Source organism: Lactuca sativa, chromosome 6 (genome assembly GCF_002870075.4).
Source record: "Lactuca sativa cultivar Salinas chromosome 6, Lsat_Salinas_v11, whole genome shotgun sequence".
NCBI lineage: Eukaryota > Viridiplantae > Streptophyta > Magnoliopsida > Asterales > Asteraceae > Lactuca > Lactuca sativa.
The window spans coordinates 183,373,082-183,387,331 of record NC_056628.2 but is presented as its reverse complement, the minus strand read 5'-3'; the positions used below and the strand labels follow the sequence as shown (position 1 = coordinate 183,387,331).

Below are 14,250 nucleotides of genomic sequence, written 5' to 3'. Positions count from 1 at the left end.
CCACGGTTAGATTCAGACATCTACAAAACGGTTCCAAATTCGTGGGTTTTCAAGGAAGAAGACCATAGCAGATATGGTGTTCTTTGTTATAAGAACCCAATAAATCATATTTCGATTTTAAAAGAAGGAAGGTTGTGAAGATGAAGGGGTTGTGAAGTTGAACACGAAAACCATCTGAAACCCAAATCAAGCACCCTCAGAAATCCTAAAGCTTGATTTCTTGTATGAACTCGATTTCAGATTTAAGTTCATGTATATGTGTGTGTATGTAGATTCGATTTTTGGGTTCATAAATCGAAAAGAGAAAAAATAAGTTTTTTGATCCGAACATCAAATGAAGATGTATGAAGATCTGAAAATAGAATGAAGTGATATGAAAATCGCTCCAAACCGTAAAGATCATTGGATTTTAGATCTTAACACTTTTAGAGCTTGTTGTTGTTGTTTTTTTAAAGAAGATGAACATGATGAAGACGAACACCTCCTAAAATCGACGAACACACCATGTTTGAAGGTTTTCAAGGGAAGCTTCATCAGGTCTTGGTTGAAGACAATGAACATCAGATTTAGGCTGGAGGTTGAATATGATGAACATTAGATCTATAAAACACAATGTAGCTTCAAAACCAATTCCAAATATGAACTTCAAATTGATTTCATCCATGGACTGTGTGTCGGATCTGACAAAACAAGGAGATGTGTGTGTCAGAAATCGTTTCCAAATCATTCCATGTTCATCAACTTTGGTTCCAAAAATCTAATGAACACACATATAAAATCAATTTCTAGAGACAAGTATGACTTTGAAACTCATTTCTGGGTTGAAGTGGTTGAAGGATTTCTGGTCATCGAAGAAGATGACCGGAGCCTCGCCGAAACTCACAAGAACACCGGAAACCGGCTAAACCTTCGATAGCAGGTCATAATGATGTTTTTTGAATAGTTCAATAAGTTCAATGGTAAAATATGGACAAAAGAAAAATAAAAAAAACCAGTGACCAAATATATACAAATCAAAAAATATATTACCCTTTTAAGTCATTATTTTTTTTTTTTATCTAGTATTGCTAGTTGTCAAAACAGAACAGAACAGTAGCAAAACAACACAAAATTGAAACTAAAATATTTTATTTTCTTTTGTTTCCTGTAAAGTCGAGTAGCAAAAAAAAAATACCCAAAAAACATTTTGTTCGTTTCGTACAAACTAATTTTTTTAAGATTGTAGAAAACTATAACCGGGATAAGTGAAAACGAAACATAAATTAACGAAAGTTGAGACTTGTGTTCGACATAGTGTTTTTAAAACAAATTCAACCCACACACCGAATGTTTGTTTCCCATGATACAACAACAAAAAAAAAACGGTTCTTCAAGAAAGCCAAACTTAACAAGATCCGGATATTACCTTGATACATGCTAGAAAACACAATTTTAGAAATGAGAAGAGTGGAAAGTTTTTGGGTCTATTTTACCATTTACAAGAATATTTGATTTATAGTGCAAACTTGTAATTATCACGGTGATTATAAAACCAACAATTTAGTTACATAATTAAATAAATATTAAACACAAAAATGTAACTGAAATTGTGTTTAATTACTCACTTTAATTCAATTTTAAAGAAAGATGAACAAAAATAAGAATTTTGCTTAATTTAATTGTTTAAGCATTCAACCATTCAAACACCATATTTTGACGAATAATTTCTCATTTATTTTTTCCAAAATGAAACCCAAAATATATTTTAATAACATGGGTGATTATCCTACCATGAAACATGTAGTAGTAGGTATGCAACTCGAATTGGCAGTCAAGAAAGCACTGGATTAATTAGTTTAATAAGCCAAAACGCTTTGTTACCTTTTCAAAAACAAAAAGAAACTCATAAAATACAATGATTAAAAATGTACGCATCAAATAACAATTCATTCCATGGTTGCAAACACAAAACATTGGTCGTGTAAAAACATGATCAAATACAATAACAAACTCTATAAATTACATATTGTTGGAATTTACTGATATACAACAAAAGGTTGATGGTGGAGACAATTGACTATGGAAATTGATTGTTTATAAGATGTTAAAATACAAGTACACTCATATAAAACGCTTACAACTTGTGACATTCTCGTAAGCCCCCTCAAATTAGAACTCTTTCTAGAACAAACATATCATAAATCATTTTGTAAACGTCTGCAGTTTATGGATTACTTTCTCCAAACTAATCATGGAAGAACCAGAAGGATAAGCGCATGCCTCAAATGCCTTATCTTTCCAGTTAATGGCGTTCTTCCTCATCTCATTTCCTTTTTCTTTTGTCACCAACTCAATCACTAGCCTTTCAACTTCATCTCTTTTTACATCATTGTCAATCTCCATGGCAACCCCCCATTGGTTGCAACTCAACCAACAATTCGTTAGTTGATCTGCAAAAAATGGCCAAGAAAGCATTGGCACACCGTTTGTTAAACTTTCAACAGTTGAATTCCATCCATTATGTGTCAAAAACCCTCCTATCGATGGATGATTTAGAACTTGTTCTTGAGGGCACCACCCAGCCATCATCCCTCTACTACTTGTCTCTCTCAAGAACTCCAATGGAAGTGCTTCTGATTCGCCACTCACTATCCCTGGTCGTAATATCCACAAGAACGACTGATTACTATTAGCAAGCCCCCAACAAAACTCGACTAGTTGTTGATGTGACATGACAGTGATACTACCGAAGTTCACATAAACAACTGATGATGATGCTTTTGAGTCTAGCCATTTCAAACATTCGGGTTCTTCTTTCCATAGATTTGATTCGATAGATGCTAGGGATTCATCAACGAGTTGCTTTTCGAGTAAATGCAAAGGACCGATGGCATAACATGGAGGAAATACTGAAGCAAGTGTAGCTAAGATGTCGTGTTCAAGATCATCGAAAGTGTTGAAAATAATGCCAGAGGCTTTTTTGGCCTTGTGAATTTGTGTGTTTGTAAATTCTACCATGAATTCATCGCCAGGGTTGACAATTCTCATGAAAGGTGGAATATTTTTTAGAGGTATACCATGCATGTTTGGTATACAATCTACAACTTTATCCAAATACCCATTTACCACGTAACTTGAATCTGAAAATAAAGCATATGAAAAAGAGCACCAATTAGTACCTAAACTTTAATTTTATATCGAACATTGCATAGTATTATTATAGTTAACAATGTGACATTTGGTTATGCGTCATAATTAATAAATTTATTATTAATTCATACGATTCGAGACCCAAGCTCATTAACCCACATTTCAAATCCATCACAATGATGCAGGCTATTAAACTAGAAGCTCCGTTCAGCCATAAAGAAGTAAAAGATGCAGTTTGGGCCTGCGGAAGTGAAAAGGCGCCAGGTCCTGATGGTTTAACTTTCAAATTTATAAAGACCTACTGGGAGATTATTAAAGATGATGTAATGAAATTCGTTTTTCACTTTGACAAATTTGGGACTTTTGCTAGAGGTTTCAATTCGACTTTCATATCACTGGTTCCTAAGGTCAAAGATCCCATCTCTCTCACAGATTACCGGCCCATCAGCTTTATGGGATGTATGTCTAAAATCATTTCGAAAATCCTTGCCACCCGAATTAAATCTGTTATCGGGGATCTTATTGGAGATGTACAGTCAGCGTATGTAGAAGGCAGGAGTATCCTAGACGGCCCACTAATGATAAATGAACTAATTTCTTGGTCAAAAGTGGCTAAAAGGAAGATTTTAATGTTCAAAGTTGATTTCGACAAAGCCTTCGATTCCATCAACTGAGAATATCTTGATTCGGTACTCTCACAAATGGGTTTTGGTAGTAAATGGAGACAATGGGTCCATGGCTGCCTCCACTCATCCCGGGCCTCAGTGTTAATCAACGGTTCACCAACTTGTGAGTTTGGAATATCTAAAGGAGTTCGACAAGGAGACCCTTTATCCCCTTTCCTCTTCATCATTGCCATGGAAGGCCTCAATGTAGTGCTCGAAGCTGCAAAGGTAAACGGTATCTTCAAAGGCATCCAAATCCCAAATCACGGCCCCACCCTATCACACCTGTTTTACGCGGATGATGCCTTATTCGTGGGCGAGTGGTCCAGATCCAACCTAAAAAACTTAGCCAGCATTCTAAAATGTTTTAACGCATCCTCGGGCCTCAAAGTCAATTTCCATAAATCAAAGGTTTTTGGAATTGGAACCTCAATTAGAGAAACTGAGAACTAGGCTAGCATTCTTGGGTGTGAAGCGGGTTCATTCCCCTTTAACTATCTCGGAATTCCGATTGGAGCAAATATGAATTTGTGCAAAAACTGGAAACCTATCATCGATAAACTCCAAGCCAAGCTATCTACATGGAAATCAAAGACACTCTCATTCGGGGGTAGATTGACACTAATCACCTCGGTCCTGGGGAATCTTCCCACTTACTTCTTCTCTATGTTCAAAGCACCGAAGGCTGTCACGGATAAACTTGATCAAATTAGACGGAGATTCTTATGGGGTGGAGATGACAGCAAAAGGAAAATCCATTGGGTGTCTTGGGACAAAGTTGTTGCTCCCAAATCTGAAGGCGGACTAGGAGTGGGAACTATCCGTACCTTGAATACTAGCTTGCTAGTAAAATGGTGGTGGCGATTTAAAACTGAGAAAAACTCTCTTTGGGTTAAAGTTGTAAAAGGTATTCACAATCTTCATAACAAACCTCATGATTATCTTTCAAATCCGAAAATAAGTGGCGTATGGAACAACATTGCAGCATGCAAGAATGATCTCAAAAAAGTTGGGTTGGACACTATGGATGTTTTTCAATTAAACATCAAATCCGGTGATAATTCACTTTTTTGGTATGACAAATGGTTAGGCCCGGTTACACTTGAAGAAAAATACCCATCTCTGTTTGAGTTGGAATCTAGGAAGAAATGTTTGGTGTCTGACAGATTTATAGACAATCAATTTGAAGCTCATTGGAAATCCAACGTGATTGATAACACCGAAATTAGGTGCATCAATAATATCAAAAACGACTTATCAAGGGTACATTTAGAACCAGGAGAAGATCAATGGGCTTGTGCACTAGATAATGGCAGTCAGTTCACTGTTAGCTTGCTAAGGAAAAAATTGGAACATTTACAATACCCTAATCGTGTGTTTACCAACTTTTAAATGGAGTAAGGTAACTCCGATCAAAGTCAACTGTTTTATATGGAGAGCAATGCAAAGGAAGATTCCATCCGCAGTGGCATTGAAATGCAAAGGGGTTGATATAGAAAATGATAACTGTGGCGCTTGTGTTAACAGATTGGAATGCTCTGATCATATCCTGGTACAATGTCCATTCGCATGTGAAGTCAGGAAGATTATTTTCAATTGGTGTGGTTTACAACAGGTTGAGTTCTCATCAGTTGGAGAATTAATCATTTTTGCAGAAAATTGGGGAAGCAACCCAAGGAAGGCGATAAGATTCCTCAACATATGTCATGGCCTAATCCGGAACCTGTGGAAACTTAGGAATGAGCGGGTGTTCAATGGAGTATTTCATACTCCCATTTATGGTGCAGGGGCAATTAAGTCGATGGTGTACTTCTGGACAAAGTACAGGGGCAATGAAGGAATAGGTGATTGGGATAATTGGACCGCGTCTCCATTTACACTTTAAGTTTACAATAATGTATATTATTCCATGTATGTTTCTGCTTCGACCTTGTACTTCCGTTCCCCTGCTAGTTACTTGCTAGTAGTGGTTCGTTTTTATTAATATTATTCGCCGTTTCAAAAAAAAAAAAAAGCGAAACTACGAATTTTCAGTATGTTTATTATATATATCCGATAACCAGCCTTAAAAACATTACTAAGCTATGACTGCTCGATGGAAATATGTGCAAACTAAATTTCATAAATTTAGTGTATTATTATTGGGTACGCAGTAACCGATGTTAGGAAATTAATTAAAGTATTATCGATCTATGATAGTCCGAAAAATCTTGTTTCTTTGTTGCGTTGCAACGTAATTTGTGAAGGTTTTCTAAAAAGTATCATTTTTAAAATCTTTGACCGATATTAATATCATAAATGAGTGTTTTTCTTTTTAAAATAACATATATTTCAGATTTTAGGAGTGTCACTCACTTATAAAAATACCATATATAGTTTATGGCTTGTCATATTTAATTCCCATAAGTTTTTTAGTACAAGCATTAACATTGAACTTGTTTGGATATAAATGGTTGATGCAGTTTTAACTTCATTGATAATATGTTTGACAAAAAGCACAAGAGACTAAATATAAAAATACCATATATAGTTTATGGCTTGTCATATTTAATTCCCATAAGTTTTTTAGTACAAGCATTACCATTGAACTTGTTTGGATATAAATGATTGATGCACTTTTAACCGATTCATTGATAATATGTTTGACAAAAAACATAAGAGACTAAATATAAACAAAATCTAAAATATGTTATCTTCATCAAATGGTTCAATAGTAATATGTTGACAAAAAAGTAATAGACTAAGTATAAACAAAATATAAACTATGTTATCATCATACGGATGTAATATGAAAATTTTTAAAAAAATTCTGATGATAATATATAAATAAACTTAACAAGCTAAAATAAATAAAACTTAAACTATGTTACAAGTAATTAACCAATGTTAGGAAATTAAATGAAGTATCATGGTATTATGCAAAATATTATTTGTTTTATATATCCTGACCGATTTTAATATCATATGGATTATGTATTTGGACCGAATATCCCGAATAGATGAAAGACTTTTCAATCTCAACAATAAAATAATAATTTAGAAAATTTTTTTTTTTTTTTTTTTAGCCGATGATTGATGATGTATCCAAGTTAAGATTACCTTTAAGCGGCATCAAACCGTTGTCCACAAGATTAGGATACTGATCGTAACAAATAAGTGCACCAGCTCCACCGGTATATAACAGAAACGCCGGGATACCAAGTTCTTTTCCGGCGTCGATGGTGAAGCCCATAAGTAGGTCGGAGACTATGCACGTCACCGGTGAAAACGACTCACTCAATTTGGCGATGAGGGTTTTGAATGGACCTAAACAGTTTTCTTGGATGGACCTGCATATATCGTAGACATTTTGGGTGGCGTCAAGGTTTTCCGGCGGTGGAAGGCCGTCGGGAATGGACTCAAAACGGAAGGAAGGTATGCCGTCGAGGGCGTCAGAGCCTCGAGACCTTAGGAGGCGTTGGTGGTTGAATTCTGTGTTGACAAAGGTGATTAAGAAACCTTTCGAATGAAGGATTTTTGCAAGTTTTAGCATCGGATTTATGTGTCCTTGTGCAGGGACTGGTATGCATATCGCATGTGGCTTCTTTTCATGGTGAGAATCCATTGAAAACACACACACACACACACAATCGAAACAACAAACTCACAATGTTATAACTTAAGGTTATGACTATTTATCGGCAATAAAGTGAAGACATATATATTTGTCATTTTGGACATGTAAACGATGTTTGAAGACATGTGTACATATTGTAGAAGTTGAAGCACGAAAGTCTTTTAATTCCTGACGTTATATGTATATATATATTTTGTAAATTTATCGACATGGATGTATATGAAAAAGGTAAAAACGTATGATTTCTTATAATAAGTTTTGCATTAGTTAAACTGTTTTTGGTTTGTTTAATATTTCAGATTCAAACAAGAAACCAATAGTGGACATCGTTGTTGTAGTCGTGGGTTGTTATTAATTATTATGTAAGGGTGAGAAAAAAAGGAAATAGGGTTTGATATTGATTTTGATTGGATATTTAATAAGTTTTAATTGAATTTCTTATGTTATTTAATTAAATAATTAATTATATACATGTTTTCTACTAAAGTTTGTATATAGTAATTATAATATTATATATCCACAAGATATGGTGGCCGCCTTTTCTGATTTCTTTTTGACAAAGTCCGTTAATTTGAAAGTTTTGAGTGACTTTGTAGTCTTGTACAGATCACAGATGTCTGATTATGTAAGTATATCAAAATTTATACTAAATTACAGTTTTGGTTAGACTTGAGCATGGTGCACTATTTTGGATTTTGGGTTTAATCGGTTTGGTTTATTTTGTTTTCTATTGGTCAGTCAGATTATTCATAAATCGAATTGCATTATTTTTGGGTTTCCAGGTTTAAGTTGGTTGTCCCGATTTTTTTTTTGACGGACAAAAATCATATTAAGACACAGTCCATAGGGTTAAAGAAGTGAGCACTCCTCATATCGAAAATCAACTTTCTAAGTTAACAACAACGGTTATGAAACTTACAAAAGATAAGACTATTAAGCATCCCAGCCTGAGTATGTGGGGTATGTTTGCATTTCGTACATCACACATACATTAGTCCCATGTTGCAAGAAGATACACAAAATGTACAAAGTGTAGGAGGATACTTGAGGCAATACTAAATGAATTTTCATCCCCTACGAAACAAAACAAATTGGGGACAACATCCCAATATCAACTAACAAGAAGGGTCTCCTCAAGCATACAAACCAATACCCGATATAAAATGATGCATCAAAACCAACAACATCAACCTTAACAACAACATTCAAAACAACAATCTGGTAGCTCGAGTACGTATTGTTAAAAACCTATCCAGTAGCACTCAATTTTTCTAACAATAGACAAAGCTAGCATCAGAGCAACAAATTGCTCAACTTGTCCGTTCCATGAGCAAAATGGAAGCTCAACATAAGTTATCCGTACAAATTGAGAAGAACACGAAACACAGTGTGCGTGCTATCACATTGAGAAACATAAAGGAATATAAAATCCAGAGTATTGTAACGTCCCGAAATACAAGGTAAAATTTTCATTTTTTAATCAATCAAAACATTCATTCATTACTTCCAAAGATCATCCGAGTATCAAAATGTATTTTAAAACAACACCGAAGTGACAATAAAATCATAAGTGCGGAATCTCCAGTGGATACGATGCAATCTTGCAAAGCCCTTTTCCCTTGGAACCAGGACATGAAACATTTAAACATAAAATCGTAAGCACAAAGCTTAGTGAGGTCTCCAAAATACCATATATCATACATAACGTGTGAATGGTGTGGTCCTCCCACAGTCTTACAATCACTCACTACTATAGTCCTCCTACAGTCTTCATTGTTACGGTCCTCCCATAGTCTTCCATACGGCTACCATGGTCCTCCCATGGTATTTCATGCTAAAGTCACAAAGACAGTCTAGCAACCTACATAGTAGAGTGAGAAGACTCACTTCGTAATGTAGTCGACAACTGATCAGCTCACACAATCAAGAAATAGGTTCTACACACATCCTAACTAATTATACAAGATAAACTCTTAGTCTACCTTCTAAAACTAGCAATTTGACTAAAAGTCAAACCAGGTCAATAATCAACGGTCAAGGTCAATGGTCAAAGTCAACTCTAACTGCCCTCCACATCGTGGCCAACCAATAGCCATGTCGTGGCTATCTAAATTGATCCCGATCAAAGATCCACTACCACATTGTGGTAGGCATGCCACCACGCCGTGACACAGTCCAAACAAAACAGTCGCGACCAGACCAACCTCCACGAGATGGCAAGCAAATCGCCACACCATGGAAAATGTATAAAGACAACTTAATGCATTCAACTCTTAATCCGCTAAGCCCGCAACTCTAACTTTCCAGAATGCTTCTTGGGACCTTAAGGGTACAGAAAAATACAAACTTTATGGACATGCATGCCCTTCACCCAACTAGGTCAAATATGAGAAAATAACCCAAAACTTCATGCATGACTCTAAAATCTCAACCAACTTCTAGATCCAGAATGTATTAAGCTCAAGGGACCAAGATGATTCATAAAGTTGCAAACTTTATCTCATCCCATCATTCAAACTTCATTTATGGGCCAAAACTTTCTAGTAAGACTAGATCTACAAGAAATGAATCATCAAGTTGGAAACTTGAGGACTTACAAATGGTCCACAGAGTAATCCCAAGGATGACAAGGAGTGGCTTACTAAATCTTTGCACCAACACTTTCTTATTTTTCCTTCAAAATGCACCAAAGACACCAAAATGAGTTTCAAGTTTGCAAGGGGCTAAGGTTTTCTCAAGAACACTTTAGGAGGTGATGGAGGTTGAGGGTGAGGGAAACCCTAGCCATCACTTCCTTTAAATAGGGCATTAAACTCGAATGTTAGGGATTGCAAGTCAGCCATCACCACGCCATGGAAAACATGCTAGCATGTCGTGGTGCCTTTAATGAAAATATGTGTTCCCTACAGAATGCCACGCCTTGGTGATCCTTTCAATATGTCATGGACAATAAAAAATCCTTAATAAATAAAAATTGAAATACATACCTAGAACCGGATGTTACAACTCTCCCTCACTCGAATTGGACTTTGTCCTCGAAGTTCGTTGCTACAAATAACTTAAGATAATGCTCCCTCATATCCTCCTTAGGTTCCCAAGTCCACTCAGAACCCTTATGGTGCTTCCATTGCATATTCATCAAACCTACTACCTTGTTGCGCAAGGTCTTCGTCTTTCTATCTAAAACTGTAACTGGTCTTTCAACATTGTTCAGACGCTCATTAACCTGAATGTCGTCCAAGGAAACTACTATGGAATAATCAGCCAAACACTTCCTCAACTGGGAGACATGAAATGTGTCATGAATCTGACTAAGCTCGGTGGGTAGATTCAAACGATACGCAACCATGCCCACCTGGGAGACAATCCTGAAAGGTTCAATGAATCTGGGACCCAACTTGACCTGCTTACAAAATCGGATGAAACTTTTCCAAGGTGACAACTTCAAAAGCACAAGATCTCCCACTTGAAACTCAAGGTCGAAACAACGTCGGTGTAACACCCCTAAAATAAACCATGTCATTTTCCCAAAACCGTGTAAACATAAAATAGTTTAGTTGTGCAATCCAACGATATATATAAAGTCATCATCAGAGTCATAATCCCAAAATCACTAATGCGGAAAGTCATGGTGTGATGCGATGCGATCAAGCTGACCCTTTCCCCTTTGAGCCGGAAGTACCTAAAACCAAAACTGAAAACCGTAAGCACGAAGCTTAGTGAGTTTCCCCCACCATACCACATATGAATCGTACACATACTGTCAGGTATATCTGGGTGCCCGACCTACCCTGCTGAGCATACCTAGGTGCTCAACCTACCCATGTCAGACATACTAGGGTGTCTGACCTACCCCTGTCAGGCATACCTGGGTGTCCAACCTACCCATCGATTTTATTCCAATCGATTATGGGGTCTATTTCACCCCAACCGCTACCACGTAAATCATGTATATCACACATAAGCATCAAACAATACATACCACCTTAATAATTATCACAAAGACAATTACTAAGTCATATCAATACTAGTGGGCCGAAATTGGTGCCTTTGGACCATGGATTCTACGAAAGGAGACTCACCTCACTACGTATGCCGAAATTGTACTCCTCGACTGGCTCGTAACTGCTCTCCCTAAAGCATAATAAATTCCCTAGTCAATCACTGGGTCCAAAAAGAACTCCATTATGGCCCAACTTCTAATTCATGTCCCAAGGCAAGGTTTCCTAATCCTTGGCCTATTGGGCCTCTTTCTCTCAAGGCCCAACTCTTATTAAATTAAGGCCCAAGCCCATTCATTTAAGTTTCAAGGCCCATTAAGGCCCAATACCATATATCCTAGGTCAAGGCCCAAAAGCCTTACTCCACAGTGGGCCATGAGGCCCAACTAATTTCAGGCCCAAATACCCATTTATGCATTCTGCATGCGTACGCACGGTGTACCTGACACGTATGCTGGTCTTGACCACTTCGGGGAGATTGACCCAGTATGCACAGCGTACCAGGGGTACGCCTAACGTATTGGCCAGTTTCCTTAGAACTCCTTTTGTGACTTAATCCATTAAGTCCTAACGTCCAAAACATAGATCCAGGTCCTTTACGATGTCCTAAACCGTAAAGCTACAAACTTTATGACTTTGCATTCATGGATGGGGGTTAAGACATGATTTAAGTCCTTAAACACACTTTGTGACCATCTAACACTTGCATGGTTGTGGATTAACCATCAAGGCCCGATTTTTATGACTCTAAATGCTTCTAAGAGTTCAAAAGGAAAACTCTTATGGGATGGAACTACCAGAACACAAGAAATCTAAACTATGGAGTCAAAATGTCACATAAAACACTCCAAAACTACAACTAAGCATGCAATGGTCAAGTTTGAAGCTTGATACCTCAAATGATTCAGAAAAGATACTAAACTCCTGGATCTACAAGCTCCTCCCATGTTCTTGCTCCTTCTTCTAACTTCTTCTTCTTCTTCAAAACCACCAAAAATCACCCAAAAGTGCACCAAATTAGCTCACAAAGCATGCAAGACGTTTAGGGTTCGATTTCTACTCTTTAGGGACAGTGAAGGCTGAGGGAATGAGGTTTGGGACGGAGTTAATGTCTTTATATATATATATATATATATATATATATATATATATATATATATATATATATATATATATATATATATGGTGCAAACCCTAAAATTTACGGTTTGCAACTAGACAGGTTACGCCCAACGTACGCGAGGTTCCCCCCAGCTTCACGCCTCCATCATGTACGTCGCGCGTACGCTATGTACGCCCATTGTACCACCTTTCACAAAGTTTCATATTTAAACACTTAAATAAATCAAGGGAAATAGCTGGTGACTCGGATGTTACAGTCGTTCAACATAACTTTTCTACCTACTCTATATTGTTTGCAACCTATCCCACATTTGCTGAATCAACCCAGTGCTCTTAAGCACCACTTTGGTGCTCCCAATCACCCGCTGACCGAACTAACCCCACCAAAATGGAGTTCAACATGTCCTCCCGTAAAGAAGCTTAAAGGGAGGCATACTAATGCTGGTGTGGTAACTGTTATTGTAGGAGAACCCCGCTAGAAGAAGATAAGTATACCAACTCTGACCGAAATCTAACATACAGGCATGCAACATATCCTTAAGTGTTTATATGGCCTGCTTACTCTGACCATCAGTCTGCGGGTGGTAAGCGGTATTGAAAAGCAATCGGGTACCCAACTCTTCATGGAACTTCCTCCAGAACCGGGAAGTGAAACAAACATCACGATCTAAAACTGGAACCCCATTATGTGTAAACACTTCCTTTATGTAAATCTCGACTAGCTTCTCAGCTGAAGAACTCTCTTGAATTAAGATGAAGTGGGGACTCTTGGTGAATCGGTCAACAATAACCCTTATAGAATCAACCCAACATGTCTTCCTTTGCAATTTCGTGATGAAATCCACAGTGATCTCCTCCCATTTCCACATGGGAATGGGTAATGGTTGCATCTTGTCGTGGGGACTCTGATGTTTAGCCTTGACTTTGTTACAACCCGAAATTTTTTGCCCAGTAAGTTCAGCCATTCAATCCAACAGTGTGTCAGACTTGTTTTTGCTATCTTGTAGCCTTGTTTAGAGTCTGTTTAAGGGTTCAAAGCTCAGTACATTCAAGCATTGGGTATAGGATTGAGTTGCGTAAGTTCTTCGAGTCGAAATTGAGCCGAACACTCCATTAGAGGGAGTGTACGGTCGTACACATGAGTGTACGGCCATACACCCATGTTGGCCATACATTCCCTCCATAAGAGTGTTATCCCTTCATTTCTAAGCCATTTCTTTAGTTTCCAAGTCAAGAACTCGAGTTTTCTCTCAACTATCATCAAGCTTTCACCCCGATCTTCAAGAATGTATGCCTTTCTTCCGTATTAATTAGTTGTTAATCTTCTTAGCCTAGTAACACCCTTTTATTTCATCCATTTCAAATCATCTTTTGGGTAGATCTTCAAATCTTCATCCATTTCACCAAGAACACACACTTGTTCTTGGTGATTGTGAACCCTCTTGAGCCTCTAAATCGTAAGTACTCTTTCCCTATGCTTAGTACATGTTAGGAACACTTGATTAACACCTTAAAAACGACCAAAACTCAAGATCCAAAGGAGTGTACGGCCGTACACCCATGTGTGGCCGTACACCCCTCAAAACACCCCTAAATGGCCTCCAAAGTGCAATCCTAGCTTCAACACTTGATGAGCAATTGTCCCACAAGCTTCCCTATCATTAGAAGACCATTTTGTGCACTTGTTACAATGAGTGTACGACCGTACACTCCATGG

At 37.3% G+C, this 14,250-nt stretch overlaps 1 protein-coding gene across 1 annotated transcript; it reads right to left on the bottom strand.

Annotated features, from left to right (window-relative positions):
* Positions 1-1,898: 1,898 nt before the first annotated feature.
* On the bottom strand, positions 1,899-7,651 carry LOC111878284 (7-deoxyloganetin glucosyltransferase). Its single transcript, XM_023874787.3, has 2 exons — positions 6,894-7,651; positions 1,899-3,119 (listed from the first exon to the last, which is right to left on the bottom strand). Exons 1-2 carry the CDS (start codon positions 7,396-7,398, stop codon positions 2,182-2,184), a joined length of 1,443 nt encoding a protein of 480 aa, XP_023730555.1. The 5' UTR covers positions 7,399-7,651; the 3' UTR covers positions 1,899-2,181.
* Positions 7,652-14,250: the final 6,599 nt, after the last annotated feature.